The 15,791-nt window shown below is 41.6% G+C and overlaps 2 protein-coding genes across 2 annotated transcripts; one reads left to right on the top strand and one right to left on the bottom strand.

The window, feature by feature from the left end:
• The first annotated feature begins 87 nt into the window (after positions 1-87).
• On the top strand, positions 88-13,690 carry LOC118321769 (E3 ubiquitin-protein ligase MARCHF6). Its single transcript, XM_035653262.1, has 25 exons — positions 88-487; positions 1,036-1,135; positions 3,095-3,168; positions 3,398-3,541; positions 4,068-4,140; positions 4,279-4,447; positions 4,822-5,011; positions 6,027-6,088; positions 6,214-6,246; positions 6,357-6,408; positions 6,765-6,823; positions 6,915-6,995; positions 7,177-7,245; positions 7,524-7,598; positions 8,852-8,986; positions 9,087-9,307; positions 9,693-9,830; positions 9,910-10,132; positions 10,810-10,879; positions 11,111-11,292; positions 11,632-11,766; positions 11,948-12,037; positions 12,253-12,385; positions 12,681-12,816; positions 13,128-13,690. Exons 1-25 carry the CDS (start codon positions 469-471, stop codon positions 13,213-13,215), a joined length of 2,751 nt encoding a protein of 916 aa, XP_035509155.1. The 5' UTR covers positions 88-468; the 3' UTR covers positions 13,216-13,690.
• Positions 13,691-13,832: 142 nt separating this feature from the next.
• LOC118321774 (arylamine N-acetyltransferase 2-like) lies at positions 13,833-15,270 on the bottom strand. Its single transcript, XM_035653277.1, has one exon. The coding sequence runs from the start codon at positions 14,993-14,995 to the stop codon at positions 14,132-14,134; it is 864 nt and encodes a 287-aa protein (XP_035509170.1). The 5' UTR covers positions 14,996-15,270; the 3' UTR covers positions 13,833-14,131.
• Between the last annotated feature and the right edge of the window lie 521 nt (positions 15,271-15,791).

Here is a 15,791-nt window from a genome sequence, read left to right as displayed (position 1 = left end):
CTTTTCTCTCGCTAATCACGTGACGGTTGTTATGGAAGCTCCCCCTGCCGTAAAACCCGCTCCGCTGCGGTAAAGCAAAACTGTTGTGACAGGAGCTAGCAGTGACGTTAGCGCATGCGTTAGCCAGCTCAGCTAGCCGATTGTCTCCCCGGTTCAAGCTGTCATTTCGGCAACACGGAGGATGTAACGTTGTCCAAGTTCATTGTGTCACATCAGAGAACACACCGTCACGACAAAAACCCGGTTCAACGACGAGCACAGACTGGACGTGAGAGGACACAGCGACGCGAGGGCTGCTGTTCAAGAAGTCTGTGGGGAAACCATTTTATGATTGTCAATGCATCCGACACGCAGGGATACACTCGTCTGGCTAGGTTAACGTAGCTCAACGATATCGTCTGTGTCGTGGATGGGTTCGTTGAACAAGGTACTCCTGGAAGAAACGGTGACCGGTGCTTAGCGAGCAACATGGATACTGCCGAGGAAGGTAAATAAGCAAAGGCGTCGGTGGTCGCTGCCCCGGTCCGGGTTTACCAGCGTTAGCTTCGTTAGGTGCATCACAGATAACCAAGCCTGCTGTTGAGCTGGCCTGCTAGTGGTTCACTTAGCTCAACAGCATAGCTTCGTAGCCTGTCAGTGTAGTGTGGGGTTAATACAGGGAGATGGGGGATGACAGCTAAACGTTGTTATAATGCAGCCGAGCTCAATATGAGAGTTTAACTGTGAAGCGGCCATGTAGAGTAGTAGCTAGTGCTAGAGACTAGAGGCTGCTGGTGATGTCATCAGTCTCCTGATGTATGGCCTTATAGATAAGGACAGGTCTTCTCGTGTAACTCACTTAAATGTGTACCTCTTCCTTATGCAAGTATCTCAAATTACAGTCACATCTGGATTAGAGTCCATTATTCAGAAGACACCTGTCTGTTAAAACAACACAGTCCTCCTACTCTCTGTGTCTGCTCATCTCTGGTTTACTCTGCCTTTGGTGATGGGTATCATGTTATATATCACTTGTGTTTGTGTTTGTGTGTGCAGCGGATATTTGTCGTGTGTGCCGCTCTGAGGGGACCCCAGATAAACCCCTGTACCACCCTTGTGTCTGCACTGGCAGTATCAAGTTTATCCACCAGGAATGGTAAGTGTGTTTGGCTCTTCCAGCTGCCGGCATTGTGACCTCCCATTTTCTTCTCAGACGTCCCCCTACCCGTAAAACTTCCTTATTTAAACATTTACATGAGCACAAAGTGCCTGTGACACTAATGTGAGGAATTATGCTAAAGGTTGGACACTGTTAACTTGTTGCAGCAGTCACTCCATGACCTTAGTTTACAGTACCCCCCCTCATACTCCCACGAACCTTATTAGTGTTAGTGTTCCTGCGCATGGTTAAAATAAAAGTGAAGGGTTTATTAAACCTGTAGTGGTGTTACATGCATGCATTACAATCTATTTCTAAAGTAAGACAGTATAATGTTTCACATATTTCCATTTGATTTCCAACCTGGTGGCTCTTTGCACATGAGCATAGAAACCCAGCCAAGAGAATACTTGGTTTCATGAAGAAAAAAAATCAGTGTTACCTAGAACAAAGGAACCTCATAAATTAAGCCAGAATCTGTGTTTACGTGCATACATTATAATAGGACTGATACAATATGGGGATTTGTCATATCACAGGGTGTTTGCTAAGTAGTTTGATAACTGGGTGCACAAGGTGTGCTCTGTTATTACTCCAATAGTGGTGGCGTAATAGCAAATGTAATTGATGGATGATGAAAGGATGCAGATTAAGGGCCTTTAGTGGGGTGTTGGCCTGGGGAAAACAATACCAGCCCCTGCAGGTATTTTGGAGATAGAGCTTTGTTCTCATCTGTCCTGTGTGTGAGCGTCACTGGTTACAAGAGGGTCAGGTGCATGGAAATCCCCAGGCAGAAGCAGAGGCCAGGTCTGGATTGTTCTGTGGTAATTGTTGAACCTCAGTCTGTATCCATATCAGTTCACAGTCACCCCCCACAAAAGTTTAGGATAACTATCTATTGTGTGTAGATAGTATAGTTTTGAATGTATGCAGGCTGCTGCTAACCTAAGTTATGTTTGTCTTATTTCCTTGTGGTTGCTTAATAAATAATAAGCAACTTTATGGCACACTTCATGAATTAGACTGCTGAAATGTCATTATTCAGACTGACATGGGCATTGATGTGTCGGTGAAATTCACAATTCTTAAATCAAGGAATTTGAGTTCATTAACCAGATCGTATGGCCAAATTCCTACGGAAAGCCTAGCTCCTGTGGAACTATAATGCTGATCTCGGTACAAACTTTCTGAACTGAACAAATTGCATTCACAAACCAGGAAGAAATAAATGTTTTCGGTCATGAGGGCATCACTCTCTCGCTTGGTTAAATCAAACCTTGTGAATTTTTCATCAGGGGAGCAGAGTGGGGAACTTGAATGATGTAAATTGAATTAAAACTCTAGTATAATCCTGTTCTGTGTAGTTTTCATGACATATGCTGTCATTTGTGTTGGAATCAGCCGGTGTAATGACTCTCTTACATAACCCAGTTGTCAGTCCCAGAGTGTTGCCTATGTCACAACATGTTCGGGTGGTGTTATTGAGGGCAACATACAAGTATAAATCAGCTCAGTAATAACTGATACGCCCTTTTTTTTGTGTTGCGTTGAGTGTTTTACCATGACTGAAACATGATAAGTGCTTACAGTCAGTGTCGCGGTCAGAGGTCGTGGAGAGGCCATCACAGCCGAGCCTGTGTCTTCATCACATCGTAGCCTAGTGTCGTTACTGCAGTGGTGTCCATGAAAAAGTTTATGTTGAGTCAACACTACAGACCTTTGTCTTTTCTCACAAAGTTAACAATAATAAAACATAAATTTAAAGGTGGATGTTTTGGTTGATCTTTGCTCTGCTGTACTTCTCTTTTTGGTATAGATGTGAATATTCAGTTTTCCAGTATCTGTCCCTAAATTGACACACGCAAAATTATGTGATTTAAGAACATTTTCGACCAGCACACGTTTTAGGTTTTTGAGTTGTGTACTGCTTTTGACCTTCTAAATGGTGCTTTACAGTTTGGTCCAGTGGCTGAAGCACAGCAGGAAGGAGTATTGTGAATTATGCAAGCACAGATTTGCTTTCACACCAAGTAAGTACTCGTGACATTTGATGGATTATTCACTTTAATATATTAAACAGCCTCAAGTTTTCTAAACAAGCCATATAGATTTAGCCATATGGTTCATTTTTCTATCACTACCTTTTGCATTTGATTATTGAAAGTAATTTGTTTTGTTGAATAATATTTAGAATTGTATGTCACATAAAAGACAATTTAAATGTCTCTGGTTCACTTTTTCCCTCTCTGGTCTCTTCAGTCTACTCCCCAGACATGCCCTCACGTCTGCCCATCCAGGACATTTGTGCCGGCCTGCTGACCAGTGTGGGCACGGCCATCCGCTACTGGTTCCATTACACACTGGTGGCCTTCGCATGGCTCGGGGTGGTTCCTCTCACTGCATGTAAGGAGTACTCACACAGACACAAATGCAGAGATAAGGCCACAGTGATTGCCACTTACACTTACATATCATACCAGTTAGTAGTGTTATTTGTATTGTAAAGGTTTTATCTGTTTTTTTCTGATGAAGTTGTTTCATAGAATAGAAAGTAAATGTTCATTATACTGTATGTTGACCCATTAAGTTTAACTTCATCTGTTGTGTCCCAGTATTGGTGAAGGAAAGGAGCTCTCTTTTGTGCACGTGTAGCACATAACAAAGTTCTTTACGAAGTGACGATGACATAAGCTTTACATATTAGCTCACGTTCATGGTTTAACACGATCAAGGGAATTACAGCTTTAACATTGCTACGTAACAGGCAATGCTGTGTGAGTTCCAAGATATTTAAATCCCCCCTCAGTACTTAATGTAGTTCTCAAATATTATGTGAGTTGTTACAAAGCCGCATTTCTTAAGACATTTAACATTTATTTATTATGTCGGAAATGACACCAATTTATTTGTCTGACCTTTTATGTTTCAGGTCGCATCTACAAGTGTCTGTTTACCGGCTCTGTGAGCTCACTTTTGACACTGCCACTGGACATGCTCTCTACGTGAGTGATGACCCCAATATTCTCCAGCATTCCACACACTAGCATGGAAAATGATGCTAAACTAAGTGAAAGCTAGTTGATTTACTTAGTTCGCCATTTTGTATGTTTATATATGTGGTAATGTTTGTGTTCCTGCAGAGAGAACCTGCTTGCAGATTGTCTACAGGGCTGCTTCGTGGTCACCTGCACGCTGTGTGCATTTATCAGCCTGGTGTGGCTCAGAGAACAGATAGTCCACGGTGGTGCTCCTCACTGGTTAGAGCAGCACCAGCCGCCACCACCAAATGCCGCCGGACAAGCCAATGAGGTACTTTACCGGACTTACTTGAGTAATTTCTTTCATTAAATGGAATATAATATCCATAGGTCTTCAAATAGTTGCACTATGCAACTTCACTGCTACATCCCCCTAAATTCTACACACTGGTTCTTTAAAAAAATTAAAAGATAACCATTAAAAGGAAGAATTGTTCAGTGAGACTGCCTTCTGGGAATACCCATGTGCATGTTTCTTGGGTGTTGTATTACTGTGTGTATAATTTAGATACCATAGCCTGCTATAATCCATAAATCCTACCCTGACAAAGATACTCGTCCATTTAACTATACACATACACACAAAATCACCCTTACTGTCATCTCCCCATATTAAAGCCATGCATCCTCTCCCCTAACCCTCAGGCACAAGCTGCAGGCCAGGGAGCAGCTGATGAGCCCCCTGCAGCCCAGCCAGCCCCTGCGGATCCACCAGCACAGAATGAAGCAGAGCCCGAGCCCCCTGATGTCCCCCCAGACCAGGGTGATGACCCAGAGCTGGAAGAAGAGGAGGGAGCAGCAGCTGAAGATGCAGACCCCAACAATGGAGCACAAGGTTGGGAACTGATAAGGAAATGTCATTTGGTAATTTGTAAATGTAAATTAACCACAATATCAGAGTTTTAAGAGTTGTCAGGGTCTATAAAGTGTGTTCATTAGTTTATAAATGCCATTAATTAAGACATGTGTTATCACTTTTGTATGTCCATCACATTTCACATTGTGTTCTGCCTGATCATATTTTATGGGGATAGGCTGGATTTTCGTACCCTACAAAATGAAATTGCTTATCATCACAAAACACTGAGAAAGTGCAGTTCACGCACAAATTAAATGGAGCAGATCATCGTAAATAAAGTCCAAAATGTTTTGTCACCAGTAAAGCCAAACAAACAAGGCTGTTGTTGGAGCAACGTCCTTTTGCAACAGAAAACACCAGACAGATTTAGTCTTAAAACACTAGAACAAACAACTGGCATTAGAGCTTACAAATAGTCTTCACAATGGTCTCATTTGTCAGTTTGCCAAGGCATCACAATTAACTTGAGAATGATACAATGACGTGTCAAAATGCTACCCGCAGCACTCGTATCACACTAATTTGTTTTGTTTTTACCATGGTTAATGGTCTGATTTTTCAGCAGGCCAGGCAAAAAGGCCTGATAATGAATTGTGATTGTATTATACATTATTTTAGCTGTGGGGTGTCACCACAGCCAAACGAATGCAGCGGAAAATCCTCACAATAGGTTGCTATGCACTTAGCTAACAGATTTACCCAGAACAGCATTAATAATGTAATAACAGTAATAATGACAGTAATATTTTTCGGTAATTTGTTGCTAAAAGCCAACGGTTGACCACACAAACACAATAACATTTTTGTCCTTTCTCCATATGGTGCACTATAATGCTGTGGCCCTATCTAAAAGCAGGATGTGGGATTTATTTTGACAGTGATACGGAATTAGATGAGATCACTCTTACGCTGTTTTATTGATACTTTTTAAAGTTTCAAAACCGAATGTATTTCTCTTCTTTGTATTTAATGCTGGTATCTTTCTTTATAGATGACATGAATTGGAATGCTTTGGAGTGGGATAGAGCAGCGGAGGAGCTCACCTGGGAAAGGGTAACTCCGCATGACATTACTGATCTCCAAACAGCCTCATCCATAGACTCTCTCAGAGGTTTTTCTGTTTGTGTTGTACATTTATTTTTGCACATGAAACACAATATTTTTTTATTTCCCTTTAGATGCTTGGCCTGGATGGTTCACTGGTATTTTTGGTAAGTTTTTCTATTTGTAATTGTTAGGTATGTTCTGACAAATATTTTGTATGATAAGTTTAAAAGTTAAAATCCATCCATTTGACAACTCTTGTATCTTTGTCTTGTAGGAGCATGTTTTTTGGGTCGTGTCTCTCAACACACTCTTCATCCTGGTCTTTGGTGAGTAGACTAAAACAAAGATGTATCATAAGCATAAAAACTGTTTTATTGATTTATTTGATGATTACAAGCACAGAATAACTTACAGCAGTAGTTACACTGCGGATGAGGATTCAAATGCAATAAAGCATACAGGGAGTATCTCCACTGTGATCCTCTGACATACAAAAGCAGACAAAAATGAAAAACTCAACACACTGTAATACAATTACATGATCCTGATCCTTTGTGTCATATCAATATCTCAGACTTTTATCTATTCGTATCTCTTTTGTGGGTTGATTGCATTTGTATTTTCTAGCTCATATGCCGCAATGTCTTCTTTTAACTGTAAATGTCTTTTTCCCCTCATTCAGCATTTTGTCCCTACCACATTGGGCACTTCTCTGTCGTGGGTCTTGGCTTTGAGGAATATGTAAGAAACTGCTCTCATCAACTCAGCATTATTATGCAATACTGACTTGAACTCTGACTTGGCTTGACTACAACTTTGTACTTTTCTTCAGGTCCAAGCCTCCCACTTTGAGGGCTTAATCACAACCATTGTTGGCTATATACTTCTGGCCATGACGCTCATCCTCTGTCATGTATCCTTTCATCTAACTCTATCGATCCCCTGTACTCTACTGAAATGTAAAACCTAGGGCAAACAGAATCCCATTGGCTGTAGTTTCACAATATTACAAGGACAGACATCTGAAATGTATTCTGTTAGGCCTGTGCGGGTGTAAATGTGTCAGCAGTGTTGATCCTTAATGGCTGTCTCAGGGACTGGCTGCTCTGGTCAGGTTCCAGCGCTCCCGACGTCTCCTGGGAGTCTGCTACATTGTTGTCAAGGTAACGCCTAAGTGCATTTCTGTTTTGTGTTACTCATGTAGGCATCGTCCTTGGTGGAAATATTAATTTACTGATATACTACCCCAATATAGCACTGCATCTGAGGGTTGTTTGTTTTCCAATCATAGACAGAAACGGAAGGATAGAGTTAATTTTATACATATGACCTGAAAATATCATATTTCTTACGCCAACTCTTCTAAAAAAAAAAAAAAGTGTCACATTACTGTATTTTAACACCTTTTGTATAGAGATTTTAACATCTGTTTCCATTACAGGTCTCTCTGCTGGTTGTTGTGGAGATTGGTGTTTTTCCACTCATCTGTGGCTGGTGGCTTGACATATGCTCTTTAGTAAGCCTCTCTTGCTCTTGTTTTTGTTCTGACTTTCACTATGTTTGTTTGACTCTATTAAATGACCTCATTCTTGTTTTGAAAGCCCCAGCTTCTCACACTTGTGTACATTTTTATTAAACTGTTTAAGGTTAAGACTTGGAGCCAAACTTTAATTGGTATCATGGTAATAAGATGTTTATTTCTCATTTCTCAGGTAGTTAGAGATACAGTACCATATATTAGTGACAAATGCTTTTCCGAAATAGTATCCATGTTTTCTACCATCCTCAAAGTGTTCCTTCAGTGTCAGCGACAGCAATGTTTCCTTTTACATTTAAGTGGATGCTTATATGCTTAGATGCTTATAACACAATCTGTTAAAAGGAGAGTGGTTTTCTCTGCCCTGTTGAGGCGTCTGTCTCATAGCCATTGAAGTGGCTTTTAACAGGGATGTACAGCACAGAGACAGAAGCAGATGCTGTTGATCACACAGTTCATACATTTATTAACACAGAAAAACAGAAAACAAACTGTCTTGGACATTTGGAGAGAGACGCATATGCCTCTGTGTTGTGGCTCACGCTCCTTATCTGCAAGCCTCTCTGTGTGTCTGTGTTTCCACTGTTGGACACTAACTGGCACAGTGATGGGAAAACTAAATCCCTCTCCACCTCCAGTAGCCATCTAAGCTTTCCCACCTAGGCTACTCATTGTACACCAGTGGGTATGTTTTCACAAGCCTTTCCGGAGCCAGTTAACCTGCCTCAGAACAGGTGGAGCAGCTTACACAGCAGAAGGGAACCATGTCCCTCCTGTTCTGCAGCTGTTCACCCGTGAAAAGAATCTATTTGGCTTGAAAATGGGCTGTGTGGAATGAGCTATCTTTATCATTTCAGCTTGACCCACAAATTCAGTTGTGATTCTGATGACGAAGCTAGTTTGGTTCCTGTTACATCACCATTTTTAGAAGTTATAATAAACATGTAAAATAAAGGACATAAGATATCCACCCTAATAGGTTAATAAAATAAAAAAGGCACTAATGCAGAAAATGGGACTTAACTTTGAACAGCAGTGATGAAATCCTTCACCTTGCATGAAAATGACTGAGATTTGTCTAATTTTAATCTGTTAAGCATATGGCATGTGCAAATGTTATTCATTGATGATGAATGCACAGCCAACTGTGCATTCATCATCTTCGAACCAACACTGAGTGAATGCATCTAAATGTTATCTTTATTTAATGTTTTATTTTCCTCATCCTGCAGGAGATGTTTGATGCCTCCCTGAAAGACAGAGAGTTGAGTTTTAAATCAGCCCCTGGCACCACCATGTTCCTGCACTGGCTTGTGGGAATGGTTTACGTCTTCTACTTTGCTTCTTTCATCCTCCTTCTGAGAGAGGTAGGATCCTGACGACAAACAACTTTTCTTAAAGAAAAAAAATCACAATTTAAAAAAAAAAACTAAAATCTGCTAACTTTTGCCGTTTTATGTCCATCAGGTGCTGAGGCCGGGAGTGCTGTGGTTTCTGAGAAACCTCAATGACCCAGATTTTAACCCAGTGCAAGAGATGATTCACCTCCCCATCTACAGACACCTGCGGCGGTTCATCCTGTCCGTGGTGGTGTTTGGTTCTATCGTGTTGCTCATGCTGTGGCTGCCCATCAGGCTGATCAAACTACTGCTGCCCACCTTCCTCCCATACAATGTCATGCTCTACAGGTAACCAGCAGACATAACAAAAATATAGGTGACATAGCAATAAACTGTGTTAAAGCTGCTGCTTTGTGTCTCTGAAATGGTCTGCGAGACAACTTGATGACCACCAGATAGCCACAATATCTTGTTGCAGTAAATCTTGAAGAACAAAATAGGAAATATTGAGTGTGTTGTGAACACAGAAGACTGATTAAAAAAAAACAGGAGTTGCAGTGATTTACACATTTGAGTTTATGCTGTAGGAAATGTAACAAAAGAGAAAAGTAATACTTAGAAGTAACTGAGAACAGAAGTCTTAAGCCCAATATCTGTGTAACCATGTGGTTCACGCCCTGGCACACATTGTTGAAATTACTTTTTCTGACCCTGTCCACCTCTTCCCCCTCAGCGATGCCCCGGTCAGCGAGCTGTCTTTGGAGCTATTATTGCTTCAGGTTGTGCTGCCAGCTCTGTTGGAGCAGGGACACACTCGCCAGTGGCTCAAAGGCCTGGTGAGGGCTTGGACAGTCAGTGCTGGATATTTACTGTAAGTCAGTACGTTTAGATACACTTCTACATATGTTATGTTATTCAGTCTCTATAACCAAACATGTTTATCTCCACAGAGACCTGCACTCCTACCTCCTTGGGGAGCAGGAGGACAATGATGCCAACCAGCCTGTGAACAACAACAACAATAACAACCCTCCTCCTGGTCACCATAACAATAATAACAACCCTGCACCAGCTGTTGGCGAGGGGCTGCATGCAGCCCACCAGGCCATCCTGCAGCAAGGAGGACCAGTGGGATTCCAGCCTTACCACAGACCCCTTCGCTTCCCGTTCAGGGTGAGAAAGTCCTGACATTTACCTCTGAAGTCTCTGTAGGAGTCTCTGGGCACATGTTTGATTTCCAGTTATATGAATTTTCTTGTTGAGGTTTACAGTTCTTAGATGCATGGATTCCAGCTGACATAGAAAGCTTTTCAGTGTTTTCTGAAATCATTATTAGCATGGTTACTATAGGCTGCTAAAGCACACAGTCATAAATGTATTTAAGTCAACAAGGTCAGTTTTAGTAAGACAGTGAAAACAACTGGCACCACAAGCTTTATATGCAAATACAAATACAGTTATACAGCTTACTAAGTTCAAGTGATCTTATTATTATTTATAACCAAGTATAAAAAAGAAGCTCTCAGCTTTTGTTTCCACAAAGTCTTAAAAAAAGACATACTGAGGCCACCTAGTATTTATGGTTTTTCCACACAAATTTAGAAGTGTGCCAATGCTGTAGGTACCACTTACTGTACATCTGAGGCCGTACAACTCCCAGTTATTACACTCCTCCTCCTTCAGGTTAAAGGCCTTATATTATATATATGTTATAATTGTCCTATATATTTCAATTGTAGTTTATAAAATACAGTATAGACACATTTCTATGGTATTACAGAGAATGACGAACTTGATTACTTCACTACTTTCACTTATATTAAAACAAACTTTTGTCCTCTTTCCTTCAGATTGTGTTGCTCATAGCGTTCATGTGCATCACTCTGCTGGTGGCCAGCCTGGTGTGCCTAACCCTACCAGGTGAGATGTGGTGGCATAACGCACAACCAGCAATTTTCTTTGTAGACCCACACCCAAACCATAATTAAAGAGTGAATCTATACATATATATATGCATGTGTCTGCTGTTTAAGTGGTGCTTTTTGAAGTTCTAACTCAAACAGTAATTAACTTCAAACAAACCTGAGGATTACTGTAAGTTGGAATTAGTTGAAGAGTGGTCTTGTTTGCTCTGTCGCATGTGTGTTTCAGTGTTCACTGGGCGCTGGCTGATGTCCTTCTGGACAGGAAGCTCTAAAATCCATGAGCTGTACACTGCGGCCTGCGGCCTGTATGTCTGCTGGTTGTCTATCCGAGGAGTCACTGTGCTGCTGGCCTGGATGCCCCAGGGACGCACCGTCATCATGCTAAAAGTCCAGGAGTGGACGCTCATGGTAGGTTCCTGTGAGCAGCCAGGTTTCTGTTGCCAAACAGCAAAACTGGGCAGCAGAGTGGTTGGTAATTAGTTGTTCTCTTTCCAGCCATTAGATTGTCTAGAGCTGGACCTGAATGCAATGTTTTGTTAAATGGTTGGTTGCTTATTACAAGCTCATTAGCCGATATCCAAAATGTACAAGCGTCTGCCTAGTAGCTTCTACTCAAGTCATTAACTGTGCCAGTGCTGTCCCAGGAAGCAAGACATTTTGGCGCTATCAAAACACTATCATACTTGTTCCCTTAATCTGTTTTATGATTAATTCTGTCCATTCTATAACCTCGCTTTGGTTGTGCAGATTCTGAAGACCCTGGTTGTAGCTCTACTGGTCGCTGGAGTCATCCCGCTGCTTCTGGGCCTGCTGTTTGAACTAGTCATTGTGGCTCCACTCAGGGTACCCCTAGACCAAACACCCCTCTTCTACCCTTGGCAGGTACGATTGTGTCTGTCTGTGTTATATGGCTCTCTCTTTTCCTCCCCTGGTCTAATGTTTTGTAGGTGTTATAGTTAAGAAAGACTTACAACGTGTCTTCCCATTTGTGTTTCTTAACATTGTCACATAATTCAGAGTTCTTGTATCCTTGTCCGTCCATTGATCTTTCTCATCTCTACAGGACTGGGCTCTTGGAGTGCTCCATGCCAAAATTATTGCTGCCATCACTCTAATGGGCCCTCAGTGGTGGCTGAAGACTGTTATTGAGCAGGTGGGTTTTATATGGATATTACGCATTAACTCATCCATTTAGCTGTGATTTAAGACCTTATGATGCTGTGTATTCTCCTCTTGACCAATAAGTATCAACTGCTCTAACAAAGAAATAGTTTTTAGTCTCTTGAATTAACAAATACATGAATACAGTCTTAGAGATAAATTGCATTGTTATCTGTACAGCGTAACAACTGTAAACATTTTCCTTAGGTTTATGCAAACGGAATTCGAAACATTGATCTCCAGTTCATCATTCGTAAACTGGCCGCTCCGGTCATCTCAGTCCTGCTGCTGTCCTTGTGTGTGCCCTATGTGATTGCTGCAGGGGTGGTGCCTGCTGTGGGTGAGTACTGGAGCACCACACTATGAGAGAAATATCTGTAAATACCCTTTTCTGTGCTGAGTGTCGCAGGCTATCACAGTTGCAAAAGGAGATGAGTAAATCAGTGGCCTTGTCCACCAAAAGCAGCAACAGTTTCCATCATATTAATCCTGTGAATGCGATGGGTAACATAACATTACAAAAGGTCCTCCAAGATGCTATGTTCCTTCTTATCTCGGATGATTCAGTGACTACAGTGTCGGCTAATGGGACGTTCACCAAAACAATTTATAACTGAAGTGCGTTTGTTTTGCAGGAGTTACCCCAGAAATGGAGATTCTAATGCAGAGGAGAATCTATCCCTTCCTCTTGATGGTGGTCTCGCTTATCGGCATCCTGTCCTTCCAGATCCGACAGTTTAAACGGCTTTATGAACACATCAAGAATGACAAGTAAGGATCTTTTAGCACATCTGTGGAAACCAACGTGTGTTTTACAATTTCTAGGTCATTTGTGTCAGTTAACAGTTTGTGTTGTGGTCAGCGATGAGAGTTCGGCTTGGTAATTGTGAAGCCAGTTTCCAGTTTAAATATTTTAAGTTAAATAAAATATCTGGTGCAAACTTGCTCCAATGTTTCAAGGCTGAATGAAAAAGGACATCATTGTGGTCTTTAGCATAGGAAAACTGTAACTTCATGGCTGGAAAGTGTGACAACAATAAGAATCATAGTATAAATATTAATAATAATGTCTCTCTTTATAGGTACCTGGTTGGACAGAGGCTTGTCAACTATGAACGGAAAGCTGGAAGAGCAAGCTCGGTTCCGCCCCCCAACCCCGTCGCAGAGTAGATTTTTGTGTCACACGTTGCCACATTTTTGCACCTGTTACGCTGCGTACATCCTGTCTCTCCGTTACCTCCCCCACCCTCATTGATTTTCAACTCAGTCCTTGGACCGTTCTCCTTTTGAATCTCCTGTGGATCTTGGTGGATTTGATGGATGTCGTTCAATTTCTTGAATTCCCTTTCACGCCCATCAAAGGTGGGATGGGGGGGAAATGTATTATAATCACGGGACAGCAGAGTAAATCCCCCCTCAGAGAAACAGAGCTAGCAGGAGGGTTAGAGGTTTGATTTGAAGCTCACCATCTGTATTGTCTTTCATGCCTTGCTTTGTAAAGAGCTGCCTGATAATTGTACATGTGTAAATACTTTGAATGCAGACTTTGTCTTAAAAAAAAAAAAAGACGGATATGGATTAATGCAATGACCATTGTACATCTTAAAAGTGTATGTATAATTTATTAAATCAAACTGACAATTTATATTTTTTGTTGCATGTGTACTGTACTGTATATGTGGTCAACATACAGCATTTTTTAAAATCTAAATATGAGTCAAAAATTACTTTAAAATGTTGTATAACGTGTATGAATCAAATACTTTAGGCCTGCAACAATTATTTTCATTGTCTAGATTAATCAATTGATTGTTTGGTCTATAAAATGTCGGAAAATAGTCCACCCGTTTCTCAGAGTCCAATGATGTTTAAGACCCCAAAATGTTAAGTCTAATAAGATATAAAACAAAGAAATCTCAATATATTTTGCATTAAAAATGACATTGATTAATTAATTATCAAAACATTAATTTTCTGTCAATCAACTAATCGATTAGTTGATTAATCGTTGCAGGTCTAACCTCTCAATGACAAGGTTCTTCATATAATGCCTAAGGAGGTAAAGATCTCCCATGAGGAAGCGTGATCAATACAGGACTGGTGGCGGTGTGATCGCCTCGTCCTTCGGTATGAGTGGAGAATGTAGCACGACTCCAAATTTCTCTGCTAGAATACCCGGGATCTCCTCGTCTTTGAGCTCCCTGGTCGTGGTTTCCACCTCCCCCCCTGTTCCACCTGTTGGAAACGTGGTGCTGATCAGTCTGCGGCCGATGTAGGTGAGCCTCCCTCCTGGTTTTAAAACCGTGCAGAGGGTCTTGCAGAAGAAGATGGAGCAGGGAGAGCTCTGGTGGTACTCGCACATCTCCGCAAAGTCCTCCATACACCGAGGTTCAAGGGTGAACTTGTAGACCTCTGCCCAGTCTCCATCCGGCCCTCGGTTCTCCTCCCGCTGCCACTCCAGGAACAGCATCCCCGCGTCCTTTCTGATGCGGTACACTCTGTGGCCCTGCTCCTGGGGGCCACTGGTGTCCAGCGAGAGAGGGGCGCTGAAACCCGGGCCACCAAACCCGACGTCGCACAGCCAGCGCTGCCCATCGAGGGCCACCATGAGGATCAGATGGTCGAAAGGGGGCCCGTAGCGACCCGTGATCAAGCTCTTCACCTGGCCTGCGAGCACGGTGGCCTGGAAGCCCAGTTCGTGGAGCAGCCAGGAGAAGAGCCCGTTGTTCTCAAAGCAGAACCCGCCCCGGCGCTGGTTCACGATCTTGTCGTAAAGAAGAGGAGGGTGTAGTTGGACCCGTCCGCCGCTGTGCACCGTGAGGTTTTCAAACGGCACCGACAGCAGGTGACAGGTGTGAACCGACCGCAGCACCTGCAGGCTGGGCTCAGCTGGGCCGGTGAACCCAATGCGGGACAAATACGTCCGCACGTCCATCTTAACCGGAGTCATTTTCAAGAATCACTACTTTCACTTTTAGCCTCAACTCCCCGGTGAATTGCGGTGTCTGTCACTACAGTAACCCGTAGAGACAACTATAATAGCTTAGTGGTGTATGTGTATGGTTCCTGTGTTTTATTTCTCTTCCGGCTGCTGACTTACTTTAAAGTTGTCTTGGGGGCAAAGTGAAAGTACCGCCCTGAACTCAGCTTCTGCTTTCTAACAAGTATTCAGGTTTCGATGAGTATGTGAAGACGGGAATATAAGGTTTATTGACTTTTTGTGGATGCGTTTAATGGATTAGTGTAGGATAAGTAAAAAGCAGTTGTGAAATAGTTTTTTGTTTTCAATCATGACAATTTTTCCAGGAAAAAACTTTATTTATCAAAACAACTTACCAGTTTCCACATTTTCATAAATGTTAAACAGGGCACAATTAAATCATATAAATGTTAGACGGAAAACAATAATACAATAGAATAAAATACTGGCAGATGAACTTTCAAAATAAAATTCAGTAAAAAAAATAAAAAAAACAATTGTGTGCATATGTGCACTGTTTCTTTTTGTGGTATTGCATTGAGTTTGTCAAATATCCAAAATATAAACTTTTCTTTTATAAAATAGTTCCTAATAAATTCAACTACATATAAAACCTGGTCAAATAAAGTAAAGGTAAACGAAAGTAAAAGTGAGATATATATATATATATGTTATGTAGCATCATTACACCCACTTCTTTGGACTTATTCGGGCATAGTGAGTGCATGAATGGTAATTAAAATGTTTAATTAATTAATTAATTAAT

The sequence above is a fragment of the Morone saxatilis genome, unplaced genomic scaffold (genome assembly GCF_004916995.1).
Source record: "Morone saxatilis isolate NCDOM2014 unplaced genomic scaffold, NCSU_SB_2.0 Contig0, whole genome shotgun sequence".
Taxonomy (NCBI): domain Eukaryota; kingdom Metazoa; phylum Chordata; class Actinopteri; family Moronidae; genus Morone; species Morone saxatilis.
This window is presented reverse-complemented; position numbering and strand designations above follow the sequence as displayed.